The following is a 19026-nucleotide window of genomic DNA, read 5'->3' as shown; positions in this document are numbered from 1 at the left end:
ATTCACTTTTTTCCTATATGTATGTACTCACTGTCTTTGTTTTGTTTTCAATCATCAGCATGTACTAATACTTAACATTGCTTGCAGTGTTTGCACTCTTCTAATTGCTTGTCATTTTACTCAATCACTCATTAGATGCCGCTAGCAACAACCACTCAAAAATTATAACTGTGTTTTGAGTTGTAAGCAAAACAATCAAATGATTTATAAAAGCTCAGATGGCATAGTGCAAAATCAGTGCGTTAATTTCTTTTAAATAAGATAGATGAACTCTAAGTAAGTAAGATGAATTCTGAAATAATTAAAAATATTGAAAACGGTGTTTTTCGTATTGTAAAAAAAAAAAACAAAGCAGAAGTAAAATTTGGGATATTTTCTGTCAAATTGAAAATGACGAAAGTAGGCTTATTGATGGAGTGGTGATATGTGAGAAGTGTAATAACATATTAAAATATAATGGAAAGCAAACATCAAATCTTATCCGTCACAAGTGTTATGCTGTAAGAAATTGCAACGTTGCTGTAAAAAAAGTTAACAATGTAGATAAGGAAATTCTTTTATTGGTGTGTTCTCAATGGGTTGTAGAGGACTGTCGTCCATTTTCCGTTGTAGACGGCGAAGGTTTTAAAAAGGTCGTGGAGGCACTCTTAAATATTGGAACAAAATATGGCAATCATTTAGACGTCTGCGACATGTTGCCCAATTCCAGAACTATATCACGACGAATAAACAACATAGCAGACGACAAAAGAATACTAATGATGGAGGAATTGAAATTAGCAAAAAAAGCGGAACGGCGTCCATAACATCAGATCTCTGGACTGAAATTATAGCAACATCAGAAAAAAGTACAAATCCTATTACTTCTAACAATAATAATATGCAAGGAAGCTTTGCAAATGTGGTGAAAGGCAACACTGTGCAAATGCAACTGCCGCAGAATCCTCCAAATGGAACTATGATTATAAATCTTACACAGTGTATGACACAATTTATGTCTAGCATGCAAAACATGATCCAAGATTTAATAAAATCACAAAATCAAATACTGCAAAATTTATTAAGTCAAAAATGAGCTTACTAAATATCTGTATATGGAATGCTAACGGTGTTAACCAACATAAATTAGAGATTAACAGATTTCTGTCTGAAAGGAATATAGATGTAATGCTTATTTCAGAAACTCATCTAACAAATAAAAATAATTTCAATATACCGGGATTTAGACTACATGTTACAAATCATCCGGATGGAAAAGCGCATGGTGGCACGGCAGTGTTGATTAGAAATCATTTAAACCACTATGCTCTAGAATCTCATGCTACACCACAGTTACAAACTACAACAATATCACTAAAAATCGGGGTTGTGACTTAAACCTTACGGCTATATACTGTTACTGTTTTATAATTACAGAGTTAATTTGGAACACAAGGTCAAAGATTTCTTGCAGGTGGAGATTACAACGCAAAACACGTACTGGGGCTCACGTCTTATTATCCGAAAGGACGACTGCTTTATCAAACTGTTATAAATAGTCACAATAACCTTGAAATAATATCTCCTGGTAAGCCTACATATTGACCTAGTGATCGGAAGAAAATACCAGATTTAATTGATTTTGCCGTAATCAAAAATATAGATAAATCGCACATAACAGCTGATACATGTACTGATCTATCTTCTCATCACTCTCCGGTACTAATAAAGTTGTGTGAACAACCCATATTCGTTAATCCAAAAGTGGGTCTAACTTCTTATAAAACGAATTATCTAAAATATAAAAAATGCGTCAGTAGCCACATTAATATTGAGTACAAAATGGCAGATAAATCGTTTCCCTTCCACTCAACTTCAATTAAAATCTGCTGTACGTAAATTAAAAAAAGCGCTTAAACGTGAGGAAGAATTGAACACCGAAATGTATATAAAGAAGCTGCGTCCGAATTCAAACAAGCAAAACTCCTTTTGGAAAGCCCAAAAGTCCATGAAGCTACCAACTGACTCCAACATGCCTATACAAGTCTTGGGTGGAAATTGGGCTCGCAGTGACGAGGAAAGGCTAATTGCTTTGCAAATCACCTAGAAAAGGTATTTCAACTAGTGATGAGCGATATTTCACTACCGGTGATTTTTTCACTGTGATTGAAAAATCGCAAATCGCAACTGCGATCACTTTTAATAAATAGCAGTTCGCTTCTATGAACTGCGATTGCGATCGCAGTTCGAAACTGTGATCGCAGTTCGAAACAGTGAATCGTGATCGCAGTTCGAAACTGTGATCGCATTTCGAACCTGTGAATTACGATAGCAGTTCGAACCTGTGAATTACGATCACAATAGCAAATAGCAGAAAAGTAACAACTTTCTTCAGGGTATTGTATATATCGTATATGCTATTTTTCGTCATAGCGCACGGTGGTTCCTCCCATACGACAAAAATAAAAAAGTCTATGTTTATATATTGGGCTTGTAGCTAAATAAATAGTTGCATATGCCATCAAATTTATGTATTTTGAGTTTGTTTTGGTTATTTCTAACGGAACTTCTTGAGCGAAAGCAACATATGTACGGCCTTGCACAGAAGTAAATAGTTGACAAAAATAAAAGCGAAAGCAACGTGTACATTCAACTGCAAAAGTTTAATTTAAAAAAGTGTCTAAATAAAAATACTGAAAATGGAAATTAAAGTAGATGGTAATAGTATTATTTTTCAGTAATAACAAGTTTTTAAATTGTGCTGTTGTTTTTAGAATAACAAATTTTAATGAAGTGTTTTTTTGATTCAGTTTTTTTGTTCTTTGTTAAATGTATTTGGAGATTTAGTAACTTTGTCAACCGAATGCAGTGACCGGATTAGTGTGTAAATGTTGATTAAAGTATATAGTTTAAAATAATATTAAGTTCATGTGCAGGGATTTGCAGGTTTCTAAATAAAGTTCATTAAACTAACCTAACTTTTTAGTTTCAAAGTGTATTTTGTACATCAAGTGTGCGTGTTATATCCTAGTGCATTGTTCCGAAGTCATCGAAAGTGCAATAATATCCATTGGAGAACTATCAGGGGAAGCTGCGGAAGCCAAAAACAAGGATATTAAGAGGTATAGGCTTCAACATACGAGGAAAACTTCTCGAATTGCAACAAATACAGATTTACTTAATATGTTATTGTTGAGCTCAGATCCATTTATTACAGGTCAACGAAAATTGCCATGCAAAAAGAAAAGCGCATTATTAAAATCTACAATAGAATTGTTGGAAGACTAATTACGTAAAGAAATTTTTTATTGAGGTTTACAACGTCCTAATTTTTCTTCCAAATTAATAAAAATTTTATTTGAACTGTAAAAAATAAATTGTTTAATTTTATAAAATTAAATGCCACATCTGTTTTCCTTTCTATTTATTAATAATAAATCCGGGAATTGGAACAAAATTTATCACACGCTCAGGTATTTTAACGTTAGAATTATATATGTAAGCAGAATATGAAAAGTGGGCGTTATACAATTGCGATTTTTTCAGAATATCGTACTTGCATGAACAGAAATATGCTGTGTATATTGCAGGTCAGTATCTCTATTCTAACTATTTTTGTCGCTATCCTCCATACAAATCGAACCACTGTGTAGCGGTTTGAAATTTTGAGTGTAACGTTCTTTTATAAAGCATTTTGTGATGAAAACAAGAATTGTAACTAATTAATTTCAGAAAAAATGATGGATTACGGGTTTTTAATATTTTCCCAAAGATTAGGAAACTCGCGTTAATTATTTGGTCTTGAAAATATTAAAAGCGGGTATTCTAAACAAACAAATTATCAACCACACTAATGGTAATTCCTTCTAAGAAATGTGTGAAACCATCATACCAACATACAAATGAACTATGCAATACGCTCTAAGTGTCAGGTAGCCGAACCGCTCCAATATTTGCGAAAATGTAGTGAAAAGAAAGGCGGAAAACCTACGTAAGTGGTAAGTGGAACAGACCCGGACTTTTATTCGGCCAAACAGTGTCAAATTGGCAGAATCTGCCGTTTGAACGTCGACTTAGTTGCGATCGCAATAGCAATATAAAATCACAGTGATTTAAAAATAGCAATCACTGAAATCACAGTGATTTAAAAATCGCAATATCGCTCATCTCTAATTTCAACCCAATTTGCCAAGGAACAACTTGATGCTGTCAATCTTACCCAACACGGCTGAAGAGTCGCTCGAGTCTCTTAAGACTTCACCCTCTGAAATTATTGGTATCATCAAAGAACTTAATCCAAAAAAGTCGCCGGGACATGATAAAATTTCTCCAAAAATGCTTATTGAGTTACCAATTATTGCTGTAGAGGTGCTCTCTTTGCTCTTCAATGCAATTCTTAGTTTCGGGTCCTATCGAATTTCATGGAAAAAGTCGCAGATTATTTTGATAGATAAACCTGGGAAAGACTTAACACAGCCATCTTCATACAGACCAATCAGTCTTCTACCCTGTCTTTCAAAAGTATTTGAAAAAGTATTACTATCAAAGATGTCTCCTTTCCTCCACAAAAATAACACAATACCAATGCATTAATTCGGTTTTCGTGCGAAACATGGCACAATAGAGCAAGTAAATAGAATTACTAACGAGATAAGGAAAGCATTTGAGCACAGGGAGTACTGTTCAGCAATATTTCTAGATGTAGCTCAGGCGTTTGATACGGTGTGGCACTAAGGTCTTTTATACAAGATTAAAAAAATTCTACCTTTAGCATTGTGTAAAACATTGGAGTCTTATTTAAAAAATAGAAATTTATGGTAAATGTGGGAGATTTCATACCTGATAAACCACAGATAGGGGCTGGTGTACCCCAGGGCAGTGTTTTAGGCCCAACACTATACATCATATCTAGTATATAGCAGAACTTCTAATAGCTAATAATGTGTTAACTTCAACTTTTGCGGACGACACAGCTATAATGAGCCGTAACAAATGCCACATTTTAGTATCAAGAATATTAGCGGAGCATTTAAGTTCTGTCGAAGAATGGCTAGCGAATTGGCGTGAATGAACAGAAGTGTAAGCATATTACATTTTCGCTAAGACCAAAGATGTGCCCGGCAGTAAAAATAAACAATATTTTGGTACCCCAAGCGAACGGAGTAACATACCTTGGTATTCACCTAGATAGAAGGATCACGTGGAGAAAACACATATCTAGTAAAATAACATGTTTGAAGATTAGAGCCGCAAATTTAAATTGGCGTTTAAATAAAAACTCCAAACTTAGTCTAGACAACAAAGTGTTTTTATATAATGCGGTTATAAAGCCGATTTGGATGTATGGCATTCAACTGTAGGGTACGACCTGTGCAACTAATATTGATATGATGCAAAGGTTTCAATCAAAAATGCTTTGGACAATCACGTGTTTACCATGGTACCTACATGCGTAACGAAAATATCCATAAAGACCTTGGTATCCCTATGGTAAAGAAAGAAGTAGAAGACACCAGAATTAAATATATATCTACTTAAACTCCGAGATCACCCAAACCCTTTGGCTAATGCTTTGGTACATTCCTGCGATCAAACACGACTTAAAAGAAGAGATATACCTGCGTATTAAAATGCGACGTGTCACCAAAACAGCTCAATCACTTGCTTGAGCCTGTCTAGTTTTTAAATAGATTTAAGATTTTATAACTTTGAAATTGAAATGTATACAAAGTTTTGGAACATCAACAAACATTTCAGATGACAATCCTAGTACAAGTAGGAAGAGACCAATTAACGGCATTTCTCCCCAGCCCCAAATGCAAAATGAAATATCATTTTATCGTGCGACCAGCAAATGAAAGCAAATCGGGATACTGATCACATGTCCCAAAGTACACCGCAAAAGAAACAGAAAATAAACAAAATAGGTCTACTTGAGGATCAAATAAATATCCAAAAAAAGATGGAGGACAATGTTTCAAAAGTTTTAAACACGTTTATGAAGCAACAGAACGAACATGCACAAGAACAGTCTGAAACAAACAAATTGATTAGAAAACTCTATAAAATTGAAAAAGATAATTGAGCTAAATAACGCGATAAGTACTTTTAAACTCGAGGGTGAAGGGGTCATGGTATGGGGTTATATGTCAGCGGTGGGTGTTGAAAATCTCGTATTCATTGCGGAGATAAAAAGTTTATTTGAATATACTCAAGAATAATTTAAAAGAATGCACGCAAAAGCTAAACCTTGTGGATCTCTTTTATTTTCAACAGGACAATGACCCCAAACACACTGCTCATGATGAGCGTATGTGGATCATATACGAGTATAATGTGCCTCATATTCTTCCGACTCCTCCACAGCCTCAAGACCTAAATCCCATAGAACATTTGTGGGATGTAGGCGTGTGAGTAAGCAAAATATTACCAGCAAATCTCAACTAAAGGGAGTTCTTCAACGAGAATGGCAAAATATAGACCCAAGTGTGAAAAAATTGGTTTACTCTACGCAAAATAGATTTAAAGATGTATTGAAACAAAAGGGTATGTCCACCAAATATTAATTTTTTTATTATATTATAAGTTTTCTTGTTAACAAAAGTAGATTTATTTAAAATTGAAAATTAATTTGATAAATTATTGTAATTTTTATATACCTCAGATATGAATAAAGATTTCCTTAGAGCAAACCTATACCCTAATTTTTATTATCTAAAAGATACAACTGTTTTTGTGATAAACTGAGTGATATGTGAATAATTATGTCCGCCAGTGCATATCATTCTCATCTTCATTGGAATATAAATTTTCAATTGTATCCAGGTTTAACTCTTTTATGTTTTCATTTGAATTAAAATGCAAACGAATGATATGCAATGCGCAGCATAAATTAGAAATATGCGCTGCTTTATATGGTGCGTAATGTAGTCCTCGTTCACTACAAAGACAACGAAATACCGATTTTAATAAACTTATTGTTTTCTCAATAACAATTCGGCCTTTAGCATATGTGTTGACTCTCCTTTTTCTGACGCTTGTTATTGGATCTTCAAGCGGAGTTATGAGCCACGGTTGGAGAGGGTAATCTTTGTCACCTTTACAAAATATATATTCGATTAAGTACATTCGTATAAATTGATAAATGCGCTAAGGCTTTTCAAATCACTCATATCCCATATGTGAAAATCTTGACTACTGCCGGGATACTTAGCACAAACGTATCGTACGTGCATCTTGTGGTCACACGCCTGCATATGAAAAACATATATGTATACTAGGGTGCTTCAAAAAAAATTTGTGATGGATATTTCTGAGAAATGAAAATTAGTTGGTGAAATTTTAGTTTGAATGAAAAAAACGAAAATTCCTATGTAAAATGTATGGGAACCTAAAAAAAAACGACCCTGGCTTGAGGGAGGATTTTTTATTTGTCAATCACTAACATTTTAGGGGGTAAGAGTTGAAAAAAAAATTAAACATTTTTTTTGTATACATAGTTATATGGAATACTGAGTGAAAAGTGAATTTTGAAAAAGCCTAACCACCACAACATTCCAACTTGAGAATCCTTTGCGGTTAAAATACAGACGTTTATCTCTTGACAGTGCCAATATCTTTACGTGATGCCATTGCCAGACCAAGAATTTTTGATTTTCCAAAAAAATATGTTTTTGCTTCTAATTACTCGCTGGTGGTCATGTCAACATGTCAATGGAAATCGATCTTGAACATAGCCTGTACTCAATAATGTTGAGTACTTTATCTAATACAACACAAAATGTCGATTGAGCCATATTCATATTGAAATATTGAAGTTCTTTCCATTACAATGTTGATAACTGCCTGTGGCTAAGAAACGTAGACATGCAACAAGTTTTATTTTTGGAGAAAGAGAACCTTGTCTTTTGTCATTTCCAAATTCATTTTCGCATTCCCCCAAATTGGACATTAATGTATATGTGTTGATCCGATGATGAAACTTCTTATGTACATACATATACATATGTATGTATGCGAATAAAATATTGTTTTTTTAGCTTAAATAGTTCAACTCACTTATAGTCATCCATTTCCAACACGTTTATTGAAATATTCCTAAAATTTCTGCGCCCACGACGAATGTTTATACTATTTTTTATCATCACTATCACTTAAATATAATGCAAATGTATCCATTTAAAATATTTGTAAAAACGAACCAAAAAGCTGAGACAATTTATTTAATTTTTCAAACTTGTCAAATTTGTTGATAACACAGTTTACTTATGGTATGGTAAAGCAGATTATCGATGGTATCAATGATCGCTTGAACATTTTCGATCAAAAATTCTTTTTGCAACGAATTCGATTCCGATGCGGATTCAATAATTAGACCCAATAATTTCTACCAATCGAACAACACTTGGTTGCGACAAACAATTATCACCGAAGGCCTTTTCCGACATTCTGAATATTTTGGCACCAAAAATTTGATTGAGCACACAAAATTAAGAAAAAATTCTTTGTTGAATAATTTCACTCATCGTAAAAATCGCCGAATGCACTTTATGAACTTCATACAGACAAACCCTAGTAATCACTAATGATTATTTTGATGTCATTGACAGTCACAGCAAGATAAAAAAAAAAAAATCAAAGACTGGGTTTTCGCGCGAAATTTAAATTAAAAAGGCAACAGTAATATATCATATTCAGTATAAATATCTCTAACATGAAGTAAAATATTCAAATAAAACTAATTGCAGTGTATTATTATGAATTTTCACTCTATAGGTGATATAAGCAATTATTTAATATTGAGTATAGTATTTAATATAAATTCTTCTTTTGTATCATAATTTGGTCAGCGATTTTATATAAGTAGGTATATTGTTTAATTTTGATTGCAAGATTTCTTTGACCAATTTATCGTTATTGTTGAAGAGTGCTGGTTTTCACGGCGACATTAGCAATGGCAAAAAAAATAATTAGTTCGCTCGTTTTGTTATTTTCGTTTTAATGCGACATTGATTTAATCCTGCTACGAGTACATATACCCATTCTTTTAGTTACGTTGTATTTTTCAATCTTTTGATAGTTTACAAATTCATAAGCTTCTGAGGAGAAAAATAATATTATAGGAAAATAAGATTATTTAACACATATTTAATCCGCATCTCCTCTTATATTTACAGAAACGGAGCCATACAAAACCTTATTCAGTGAAGCTCGTTGGAACGATCTTGTTTTAAATTTTCGAAATGAAAACTATCGTTTATTTCAACTATCAACTCAGTCTTTACTCAGTGTTGCAATACAAGTGAGGCTGAAGAATCAAATTTAAAAATATATTAATTTTTTTGATTTTTATGTTTCTTATAGGCTGGATTATCATCATTAAAAACACCACAATGTTATTCTCCTAACTGCAAAAATCCTCATTGCCCTGTTTGTCAAGAAGATTTCAATAAAATCGCTAGGAATTTGCCATATTCACATTGTGTTCAGAGTCGCCTAATTTGCAGGTAAGACACCTAAGGCCATGACATGATTGCAATTGCACAAAAATATATTTTACCATATCCAAGCTTATAGTTATTAATAATTTTAAAAGAAAATAATATTTGAGCGTGGATCTTAGAACACATTCTTACTTATTATTTAGCAGTTGCGTAAGACTTGATGCATTTTCTCTTAATGTGAAAACTGTTTCATGAATTGTCGTGAAATTTTGACAGTATTCTAGATAAGATTTTTTAAAAATTGATAGACATTTTTGTAAGTGGTTGTTCAAACATCTTTGAACATCTTTATATTAGACATAGCCGAGACAGTATAACGAACATACACACGTACATGTATTAAGTTGTGTATTTAAAAGCAACCCTATGTCGTGTGGGAATACACAATATAGAATGACAATATTCTCAGCTCAACGAACGTTTTTCTCCCACTAGCGGTAAAAGCTTAAAGAATCTTCATTGAGTTTAAACTTTAAACAATTGGTTCTTCGGGGCTGTCAATGAACTGAGCCAAAAATTATAGTCCTGTTTTATCAAAGAGGCAAAAATAAAAATTTCAGTTAAGAAAAAAGGCAATTTACAACATTGGTCCATTAAGTCAAAAAAGAAGTTGACCCAATTAAATATTTATATAAGCCGGAATAGCAAAGACTATCTATCTATATATAGTATACCGTGAAACCTCCAACAACCGGACACTGACAGTTCCACAATTTTTGCCCGCTTGGGTGTGTTATTAAAATATATACATACATTCCTTTAGAATGCTTGGTAATTTAGTTCTTATATTTAATTTATATTGTTAGATGGCTCATATTTATAATAAATTCGTTTGTCTAAATACATACCTATTTATATGTGCTTGAGTTTTCGAAACTTCTTTGACCATGGTTTGTCGCAACTTTTCTTCATTCTGTTATATAAAACAGTTTTCAAGATGACGGTAAAGTTGTTCCAGTAATTATTAATTTAAAAATCACTAAGACGGACACTCATCGTTGAAAAGGTTAAATTATTTACAATTATGAGGAAAACGAGCGTTACCACATCTTAAACACCAAATATGTAGGATTTTCAACGATTTTTCTTTGTTTGTATTTTCGCGTGATTCCTTTTTTTCAAGGTATAATTGAGTTGTGAACACTGTTTCCTTATACATGTGTATACAAGGTGCGTTCCAAAGTAAACATGACTTTTTGAATCTAGCGCTCTCTGGTGGCGCCAGACTGGTGCGTTAGAAACTGATATCGATTGTTTAGTGAAAATGTCATGGCATTTCATCAGTTGGAAAGGAAGTTATTGTGTTTTAATTGTCAGTATGTCTGTGTTATAGGTGAGAAAATGAGCTTCGAACAAAGAGCCAACATTTAATTTTGTTTTAAAATTTGTAAAACCTTTACCGAATTCTTCCAATTGATAAAACAAGTTTATGGCGATGATTGCCTATCTCTTAGCAGAATGCACGGGTGGTTTCAACGTTTTCAATCAAAAATCAACGTGAATTCTTCAAAAATCAGCCGAAATCATTATTGAAATTCATGAAAATGGAATTGAAAATCTACAAAACATCGATTTATCGCATTTTGACGGAACATTTGGACTTACGAAAGGTGTGTGCACGGTTTGTTCCGCACAAATTGACTGACGACCAAAAATTTGTCTCATTGATCGACGCTTGTGACCGATTATTTGACCAAAAATCACATTTTAACTAATAACCACTCCCCGTATTCACCTGATATGGCACCGTTGCGGCTTTTTCCTTTTCAGAAAAATGCATTTGCTCATGAAAGAAAAGCGTTATGCAGACGTAGAGGCCACCCAAAAGGCTTGCACCGGCATACTATCGGCCATACTGGCCAACGAGCTAAAATACTCGTTCGGCATGCTTTTGTCCTGTTTACGTTGGAACGCTCCTTGTATGTATGATATGTGATTTATATTTAATATACACAAATAAATAAAAGTCAAATAGTAAGTCTATAATATTTTAAAATATATATTGTATCGGGGTGACTGCGTAATACTCCTTTCTGCGTGGGCGGCCTTCGGCTGCGCTTTAAAAAAATAACCCTGGTCGAGCCAATACCCGTAGTACTCCTTTCTGTGTTGGCAGCATTCGACCGCACTTTAAAAAAATAACCGATTTCGAGCCAATACTCAGCGTGACTGAAGTACTTTTGCGAAGTACTCCTTTAAAAATCTAAGCGTTTTATTACGAAGTATTATTATTTAATATTACTTAGTTGTTTATTAAATTTAAATAAGAATATATCCATATGCATGAAAGATTGTTTATAACTATTTGAAATATAATTTATAGACGCTTTTATTACAACTATAATTAGAATTAGAATTATTAATTGAGGTAATGCACCGCGACCTAGGGTCTATTGTGCCCTCTCCTATATCACATGACCTCACAGAGCCCCAGCAGCCTGAACAGTTCCAGTAGTTTGCCGGGCTCAAGCGAGGTTATGTGATCCCTGCTGATATACACTGAATCCAGGGCCTTAAGCCTTTTCCCACAGATTGCTGTGCAATCCTGGATAAGGTGTGCTGGTGTCTCCTGTTCCAGGTCGCAGAACCGGCAGTTGGCACAGGAGACCATGCCCATGTTGGACAGGTGCTTCCTGAGCTTGCAGTGGCCGGTGTATATTGCGACGAGGAGACGGAATTTCTCACGAGGTAGGTTAATTAATTCTTTAAACCTGGAGAGATTATACCCTCCCAGGAGCAGCTTAGCGTGGCGCATACCTGCTGCCTGCCGCCAGTGCCGCTCTCTATCCTCTCTTTCCTCCGTGCGGAGCAGCTCCTTAAGAGTGTGGGGAACTACCGCTATATATGGCTCTGGTCCCAACATCTTGGATGCTGCTGCCGTGCGTGCCAGCTCGTCGGCCTTCTCATTACCTTCTACACCTTTGTGCCCTGGTACCCAGATTAGATGTACCCGATTGCACAGGGACAGGCGGTTTAGCCTTTCTACACATTCCTCGACTAAAAGCGATTTGGTCTCGTATGATAGGATCGCTTTTAGTGCCGCTTGACTATCACTGAGAATAGCTATGCGCTGGTTGCGTGAAACGTGATTTTGGAGTTGATGCTGCAGAATTGTTCGTTATATCATACTTCATGTTGAGTGAAAAATTCATATGAATACCTCTTATATGCTCCGCTTGAGAAGAGGTGTAAGGTTGGAGTCACCGTGTAAGGTTGTAGTAAGTTGAAAACTTTAAACGCGTTTTCTGGCGAATCGATTTTTTTGACTTATGCCGGTCTTGCAGCAAATGAGCGATGTATATAAAAGAGACAAAAAACTTAAAAGAGTACGTATTCATAGTACCAAAGGTTTCTCTTGTTGTAAAAAAAAAAATAAACTTAAATAAGTACTTATTCATAGTACCACAGATTTTTCTTGTGAATTTAAAAATGAAATAGAAATATTTTAATTTTTTGACTTATTGTTTGAATAAATCACAAGCATTTGCATTAAATTACTTAATAAAAAACTTTGCCGATAGTCGCGAAAAATAGATTTATACATCGAAAACGATCTTTCTACTTCAACTGAAGTCAGGGGTGCGAATTTAAAAGCGCAAATGTCTGCAATGTCGTAATTTAACGTAGCACCAATCTTCTCTCCAGAAATTTGATTCGATATTTCTTTTATTATTGGAAAACCATTGTTTTTTGTTAAAATCGAATTAAATTGTCGTACTATAATATCGTTACCACTTTGTTGAAGTAATTCTTTGGCTTCCAATATTACTCTAACTTGAGTATGCAGAGCTAATCCGTTAGATTCCAAAGTTTTAATTGGTTTGAGTATAAACCCGAAATTACTTGAGATAGAAATTAAGTTGAGGCGGACGTCGTCATCGTTTAGAATATCAATGGCAATTTGTTTACATTTTGATTCAGTTTTATCGAGCTACAAAAGTATGCGTTTAATTTTTTCGAAATTTTTCGCATAATAAAAAGGTACCTCCAGCCAAGTACCCCATCGAGTGATAATAGGCTGTGGAGGCAATTCGAGCTCTGGCTCAGTGGCTTTGAAAATATGTACTCTTTTTGGCGCCTTAATTGGTCGACTTTTGGACTGCTCTCGCGAATCTTTTCGCATACTCTGTGAAGGCCATGAATGAGATATGTTAAATGCGTCATCTTTGGATAGAAAATCTTCAAAGCAGTCGCGGCTTTCACCATATACGGCGCAGCGTCTGTGAGAAATAAAAGAATACGAGTTTTGTCAAATTTTCCAACAATTTAATTGCATCGTCAAAACATCTAGCAATAGCAGCGTGATCGGGTTTCTCTAACTCTGCTACATGCACCAAAAAATGTTTTTTGGTCTCTTCGGGATCCGTATCCAATATGCCACAGACGACGTTAGCAATGCATCTCCCAGATGAGTCGGTTGTCTCGTCAAGCGATATCCACAAATATTTGTTTTTTATTTGCATTCTTATGGTTTCAAGCAGGGACCGGAAATAAGAGTTATTTTACAATTTTTAATAAAAAAAATCATACGTAAAGGAACATCGTAGAAAAGTTTTGTTTACACCATCATGATTTTTAGGTGAACTATATGCGAAATATTGTATGATTTTTAAATTTAGATTTTTATATATTTAGATCAAAAATAAAAGTTATTTTTGATTTCTATTTTTTTAGATCAAAAATAAAAGTTATTTTTGATTTTTATTTTTTTAGATCAAAAATAAAAGTTATTTTTGATTTTTATTTTTTTAGATCAAAAAATAAGAATTATTTTTGATTTTTATATTTTTAAATCAATAATAAAAATAAATTCAAAATTTGTGGCATAATATGTTTCTTAATTTCTGTTAAGCTTTAAAGTAAAACTAAGGTGTACGGTTATAATAACAGCAAAAAATAAATAAATAAAAATTTTGAATTGATTTTTATTATTGATTTAAAAATATAAAAATCAAAAATAATTCTTATTTTTTGATCTAAAAAAATAAAAATCAAAAATAACTTTTATTTTTGATCTAAAAAAATAAAAATCAAAAATAACTTTTATTTTTGATCTAAATATATAAAAATCAAAAATAATTTTTATTTTTGATCTAAATATATAAAAATCAAAAATAACTCTTATTTTTTGATTTTTTCGATAAAAGTCATAAGAGTTACGGTCCCTGGTTTCAAGAGTTTCGTTGTAAATTTCACCAACTATTCTACTCATGGAGGTTTCAGAAGGAATAGTTAAATCTACATATTTTCCAAAAAAACTTTTTAGGTTTTCATTCCTTAATTTATAAAGTGGAATGTCCGATGCAACTAATGCTTTCCATAAATCTTGCGCGAACTGATTTTGATTGGAACTTGTGGTTTGAGTTAATAATGGCTGCGTACTTGTTGATGATTTTTTTTCCGCTTCACTATGTGCCAAACTTGCAACATGCGATTGCAAAGAGTATAATCTTTCTGACGACACAGACTTGTTGCAAGCTTTCCAAAACAATACGACGCCATCAGTTTTAAAAATAGCGACATAAGAAGTAATTTGTCCGTTTTTTGCTGTTTTGCTTTCGGCATTATCTAAATTATAGAATAAAATAAATAAATCACTTTGTTTAATTGAAATTGAATAAATTTACCTCACTCGATTCTGCAACTAAAAATTAGCTACATGCCCGGCCACGCTATATAACTTTATGTTAGATATGGTAAACTTCCAAACATCTCTTCACAGAGATGTGACATATGATAATTTGTGTATCGATAATTTTTCAAATGTAATCGAAATTATGGAAATGGCTACTTGAAATTGCATTTTTGCATAAAATTGCATTTGTTGTTCAAATTGCTTCATAAAATTGTATTTATTTGCAAAATTTACACTAAAAAGTTATTTTTGCAAAATATTGAATTTATTGCTAAAATTGCAACAACAAGTTTAGTTTAAATAAAGAGAAATTTACAAAGCGTATTTCTAATTAACCGGCATTAGAATTGCGATCACGACAAACAACTTGCAAATGCAATTTTTGGGTTGCCCTAGTAATGACAAACAACAAGAACAAAATACGTGTGAGTGAAGAAACAAATGCTCAATAAAGAAAATTGCTGTTGGTAAAGTGTGCACCACAGCAAACGTTCGCGGTAAACAGATTGATTTGGAATTAGAAAACGTTTTACATGTGGCCGATTTGCGTACTAGTCTAGTCATTTAAGCTTAAATTAGGTAAGAATCTCGGAATTCGATATACCCATTTATATGTCTGTAAATACATATCAATATACAATTATTATAGTAAGTTCACCTCATAATTCGATATACCCATTTATATGTCTGTAAATACATATCAATATACAATTATTTACAGACATATAAATGGGTATATCGAATTATGAGGTGAACTTACTATAATGACTGGACTATCCGAATTTGTTGTCTGTTGCTAAAATTACTGAAAGGGGTAACGCAGTTAAATTCAAAAAGAGTGAAGCTGTGAGTATGAACAGAGACAATGAAGTAATATTGGAAGCCGAACGAATTGACAATTTGTATTATTTAAAAACTTAGAAAGATTTCGCAAATTTGGCAAATCATAAAAATAATATTGATTTGTGGCATTATCGAATGGGACATGTTAACGAACGAGATTTGAAATCAATGGCAAACGGCTCGGTATACGGATTAAAATTTAAGGGGCTATACCAGTGTGATATTTTCAAAATTTTTTTTATTTGCTTTTTCGAAAGCTTATACAGGGTGGCGCAAAAGCCAGAAGATGCTATAAATTTTGCAATTCACCTGTAATGTCAGTTTGTGTAGTAAATACATGCGAAATACACGTAAATAAACAATGGTACGCTACACTGCGTGCCACAACCGATGTGCTGATGGATGCATTTCCCAGGCGCCTAATCTCTCGTTTTGGCGATTTGCACTGGCCAGCAAGATCGCCTGATTTGACCGCTCCAGACTTCTTTTGGTGGGGCTTTTTGAAGTCGTGGGCTTATATCAACAAGCCTCAGACTCTTGCAGCTCTTAAAGACAATATCCCGCAAGAATGTGAGGACCTATCGCCTGAAGTTCTGGCCAAAGTGGTTAAAAATGCCATAAAAAGGGCTCAAATGATAATCAACTGTGGCGGCGGTCATTTACATGATATCAAATTCTCGACTTGATGTAAAAAAATTTAAAAGACCAAATTAAAATAATCCACAAGCAGAATCAAAGCTTTTCATTTTTAAAAAAAAGTTTTTCATTTTCCAAAAAATATCGGAAGGTTATTTTTGCGTCACCTGTTATTTCCATAAATATCCGGTGAAATCGGGAAGGTCGTATCTTGAATAGTTTTGGATGACAGCTTCTAAAGAGCGATCGCTCGGAGGTGCAAACATACATATTTAAGTGAAACTTTAAACGCATTTTTCTCGAAACGAAATTTTTCAAAATTGCTGGCATCCTAAGTCAACTGGAAATTGACCGATCGGCTTCAAATTAAATCCTACGATATTTTTGATTGGTTGAAAATTGTCAATTTGGCATTAAAAAATTAACATTTTTTACCTAAAAAACGATTTTTTTTTTTCAAAATTACGCCATTTTGTTAATTTTTATAATTTTCAAAGATTGTAGGTCATTGTATAGGAAATATCTTTAAGTTTAATAAACTTTTAATTTTTTTTTTTATTTTAGCTACTCATTCGGCCAGAATCATGTCAAAAGTTGGGGCATTTTTTTTTTGGTACCTCCGAAGACAACCCATAACTTACGAGTAGTTATTTTTCAACATTTTTATAAAAAAGAAAAAAATCTTAAAATATTAAAATATAGCTGGAAATTTTTAAAGAATATAAAGCTAAAGTTGAGACATTAACGGGAAAGAAAATAATAGCGTTGCTTTGGGGCAACGGGCGTGAATATTGTAATAATGAATTTAATTCATTTTTAAAAGAGTGCGGAATCAAACGTCAACTTACGGCACCGTATACTCCGCACCAAAACGGTATGGCTGAAGGTAAAAACTGAAGTCTTTTTGATATGGCCACGTGCAGCACCATCATTCTGGGCCGTGGCGTATATGAAAATATTTGGTACAAATTACCATCCTATATTTGGATACGTTCTTAAGGGGGTATTCTACTCTAGAAATCAAATTTTGGGCAGTGTTTTGAATTTTATTAAAAAAAAAAAACAAAAATATTTTTATTATCCATTTTTTATGGTGTTTTTATTGATATCTTAAGAATACAGAAAAAAATTTTACAAAACAAAATTAAAAAATTAAAATAATTAGAAGGGGGAGAGAGACAGGTGTAAAAAAATGGCGCATCCTGGTGACATTGATCCTGACTCTCCTGGTGGTCTGAAAACAAAAAATCAAAAGAAATTCTTAATCAGTAAGGATGCTGTTATAGTCCCTACCTCAGGGAACACGAAAAATTTTTTTTTGAAAAATGGCGACTGCCTGAAAATAAAAATCATTTTTTACGCTCTTTTTTGAAATTTCTGAATTGTTTTTTTAATATTAAAAACAAAGCATTAAGGATTATATAAAGATAAAGGATAAAAGATTATATGGAGAAGGTTCACACAAAATTTCAAGTAAATCGGTTGTATAGAACTTGAGATAATGCCGGCACCGTGTGGAAAAAAATAGTTTCGAGAAAAACGCGTTTAAAAAAGTGAGTCTACCTACCTTCCGGACTAGGTACTGCGTCACTAAAGTAACTGTAGCTCTTAAAATAATTTTAATTTTTAAAAAGGGTTCTTAAGGGTCTAAACTTTAAATATATAAAAATCGAATTTTTCAAAATGCTAGAGTAGAATACCCCCTTAATAAAAATCCTTCAAAACGAAAATTCGATTAGCGCGCTGAGCCATCTATATTGGTTGGCTACTCCTCGAATCAAAGGCGTACCGATTGTATTCAAAGACTAAAAAGTGTATTATAAAAAGTCGTGATGTAAAGTTCATCGATAAATGTGCTTTTGATGGAACTTTTGAAGAATTTGAGTACGAAAATGAAAAAGACGTTGAATATGAAATTAAAATGGACGTGATGTTCGAAAATAATCATACAGATAGCGAGGTCGAAAGTGGGAATGAAGAGTCGGTAGCCGTGCCTAATAGTGAGGTAGGTGCAGGTAATAAATTACATGGTAGAGGTCGGCCAACATATGTACGCACGGGGCAAAGAGGGCGTCCACGAAAAGTGTATCGCCAGTTAATCCCTAATAACGATTCAGAGGAGGAGGTTTCTGATCCAGATGATTTCTACGAGAGCAACGAACCACGTTTTATAATTCATGATCATAATTTTGACGCATATGAGAAACAGAACTTGGCAAATTGTTGAAAAGCCTTTGAATCGTAAAGTTATTGGTAACAAGTTTTTGTTTCGTACTAAAGATGAACACTTAAAGAAAGTTCGACTGGTTGCAAAGGGTTATGCTCAACGACCGAGCAAAGATTTTCACGAAGTTTCCTCTCAGGTTGCAGGGTCAACTTCAGTACGGCTCTTTACAGTACTGAGTACAGAGCTGGATCTCCAGATACATC

The 19026-nt window shown here is 33.5% G+C and overlaps 1 protein-coding gene across 2 annotated transcripts in view; it reads left to right on the top strand.

Annotated features, from left to right (window-relative positions):
• The window catches only part of LOC105226842 (E3 ubiquitin-protein transferase MAEA), a 133485-nt gene that overhangs the window by 63391 nt on the left and 51068 nt on the right, over nt 1-19026 (top strand). For both annotated transcript variants that reach the window (XM_049450116.1, XM_049450115.1), the window contains exons 4-5: nt 9156-9280; nt 9343-9485. In XM_049450116.1, coding sequence (XP_049306073.1) covers nt 9156-9280; nt 9343-9485 — 268 coding nt within the window. The remainder of the gene's footprint in view (nt 1-9155; nt 9281-9342; nt 9486-19026) is intronic.

Source organism: Bactrocera dorsalis, chromosome 2, assembly GCF_023373825.1.
Source record: "Bactrocera dorsalis isolate Fly_Bdor chromosome 2, ASM2337382v1, whole genome shotgun sequence".
NCBI classification, from domain to species: Eukaryota; Metazoa; Arthropoda; class Insecta; order Diptera; family Tephritidae; genus Bactrocera; species Bactrocera dorsalis.
The sequence above is the reverse complement of the archived record's forward strand: the minus strand, read 5'-3'. Positions and strand labels throughout refer to the sequence as shown.